The 2,111-nt window shown below is 37.8% G+C and overlaps 1 protein-coding gene across 1 annotated transcript; it reads left to right on the forward strand.

The window, feature by feature from the left end:
* The first annotated feature begins 871 nt into the window (after nt 1-871).
* LOC110218158 (olfactory receptor 8D1-like) lies at nt 872-1,714 on the forward strand. Its single transcript, XM_021000716.1, has one exon. It carries the CDS (start codon nt 872-874, stop codon nt 1,712-1,714), a length of 843 nt encoding a protein of 280 aa, XP_020856375.1.
* Nucleotides 1,715-2,111: the final 397 nt, after the last annotated feature.

The following is a 2,111-nucleotide window of genomic DNA, read 5'->3' on the forward strand; positions in this document are numbered from 1 at the left end:
TATCATAAATAAAGACAAGGGAGTGATACTGCCCCTTCCTTTCTTTCCACATACCCTATTATTATAGGACCATAGTCCACACTTTTCTTTTCATTATCTTCCATCTTAGGCAGCTTCCATATTTTGTACATGTTTTAAAAATCTGTATTGGTTGCTAGGTTTCTGTATAAGAACATCAGTCTCTAGAGAGTTCAATTTTCTCCCTTCCTTCATCACAACTCTTTCTTAGTGGCCTTAGAAATTTAATACAGAGCATTTACCATTATCACTGAATTGTTGATACACTTAGACTTTTAGGTCATTCTATGTGTCCTTTTTGTGAAACTTTTAAAAAGTCTATTCTCTCAAAATCTAGGATACCTAAATATAGGACTTTTCTCTCTTCTGCTACATCATCATGATCGAATAGCCATTTCCTTAAGGAATTACTGTAATTTGAAACGCTCCAACCAGTTCTTACCTGTTAAAAAGAATTATATCAGAATAGAATTTCCCCTTGCTGATTTCGTCTTTGAGATTCTTTGATTCTATGGACTCTGAACTTGTTAAGCATTTTATTTTCCATAGGTGTCAGAATAAAATAAGGGGACCACGATTCATAAACACATAAAGAATTAAATAATTTAACTGAACCAGGGAAATGAGACAGCACTTTGAATAACTAAGTTTTTTCTTTCAGTATTGCATCCTTTATCTCAAGTCTTCCATGGTATCTTAGACATACAGAGACACTCCTTGACCTGGGGAAAAACAACATCAAGAGAATCCTACATCGTATTTTGCCTGTATACTTTTCCTGTGGGCAAGGTGAGATCAGATCATTTCTAATGTGACTCTTCTCTCTCATCCCTACAGATCTCTCTAGAGGAAAATGACTACAGGAAATTTCTCCACTGAGATTGAGTTTGTTCTTGTGGGGTTAACAAATCAGCCAATGCTCCAGTTTCCTTTCTTCTTCCTATTCCTGTGTATCTATGTCATCACTGTTGTGGGTAATGTGGGCATGATGCTATTAATTGTTGCCAGTCCTCCACTTCATACGCCCATGTACTATTTCCTCGGCACTTTGTCCTTTGTAGATTTCTGCTATTCATCTACCATTACCCCTAAAATGTTGGTGAATTTCTTAGGGAAGAAGAATACTATCCCATATTTTAAGTGTATGGCCCAGCTTTTTTTCTTTGCAGTCTTTGTTGTTGCAGAAGGATACCTTCTTACAGTGATGGCTTATGATCGCTATGTTGCTATTTGTAACCCACTGCTTTATAATGTGATCATGTCCTCTCAGGTCTGCTCATTGATGGTGGCAGCTGCCTTCACATTGGGCTTTATCTCAGCCCTGACCCACACAAGCTTCATGATGAAACTCTCTTTCTGCAAATCCCACATCATCAGCCATTACTTTTGTGATGTACTACCCCTACTCAATCTCTCCTGCTCAAGCACCCAAATCAATGAGTTGCTGCTTCATGTCATTGCTGGACTGAATACCTTAGTGCCCACCTTGGCAGTTCTCATTTCTTATGTTTTCATCCTTGCCAGCATTCTCCGCATCCGCTCTACAGAAGGCAGATCTAAAGCCTTTGGCACTTGTAGCTCCCACCTCATGGCTGTGGTTCTTTTTTTTGGGTCAATCACATTCATGTATTTCAAACCACCTTCTAGTAAGTCTATGGAACAAGAAAAGGTATCTTCAGTATTTATACAACTGTGATTCCTCTGCTGAATCCCTTGATCTACAGTCTGAGGAATAAGGATGTAAAGAAAGCATTGAGGAAAGCTCTTAGAGAAAGGGAGTTTTGAGAAATGGTATTTACAATTAGAGGGAATAAGGGGATGGAAAAGTGGACTCTCTAGGTTTGTATTTCCTTACTTTCCTATAATAATGATGTCTCTTGATAATACTTGTGTTTCTTCAAATGCTTTCCTATCTATTATCTCAGTTTAGCTTTACAACATTCTTTACTGGAAGAATTATTATTCCTTTATTTATTTATTTGTTTGTTTGTTTTTTAGGAAATTGGGGTTAAGTGACTTGCCCAGTGTCACACAGCTAGCAAGTGTCAAGTATTTGGTCTGAGGCCAAATTGGAACTCAGATTCTCCTGACTT

Source organism: Phascolarctos cinereus, unplaced genomic scaffold (genome assembly GCF_003287225.1).
Source record: "Phascolarctos cinereus isolate Bilbo 61053 unplaced genomic scaffold, phaCin_HiC Scaffold_726;HRSCAF=1367, whole genome shotgun sequence".
Classification (NCBI taxonomy): domain Eukaryota; kingdom Metazoa; phylum Chordata; class Mammalia; order Diprotodontia; family Phascolarctidae; genus Phascolarctos; species Phascolarctos cinereus.

Excerpts from the sequence above, each read along its gene's own strand:
- LOC110218158 (XM_021000716.1), top strand. The coding sequence starts at position 872 with ATGACTACAGGAAATTTCTCCACTGAGATTGAGTTTGTTCTTGTGGGG.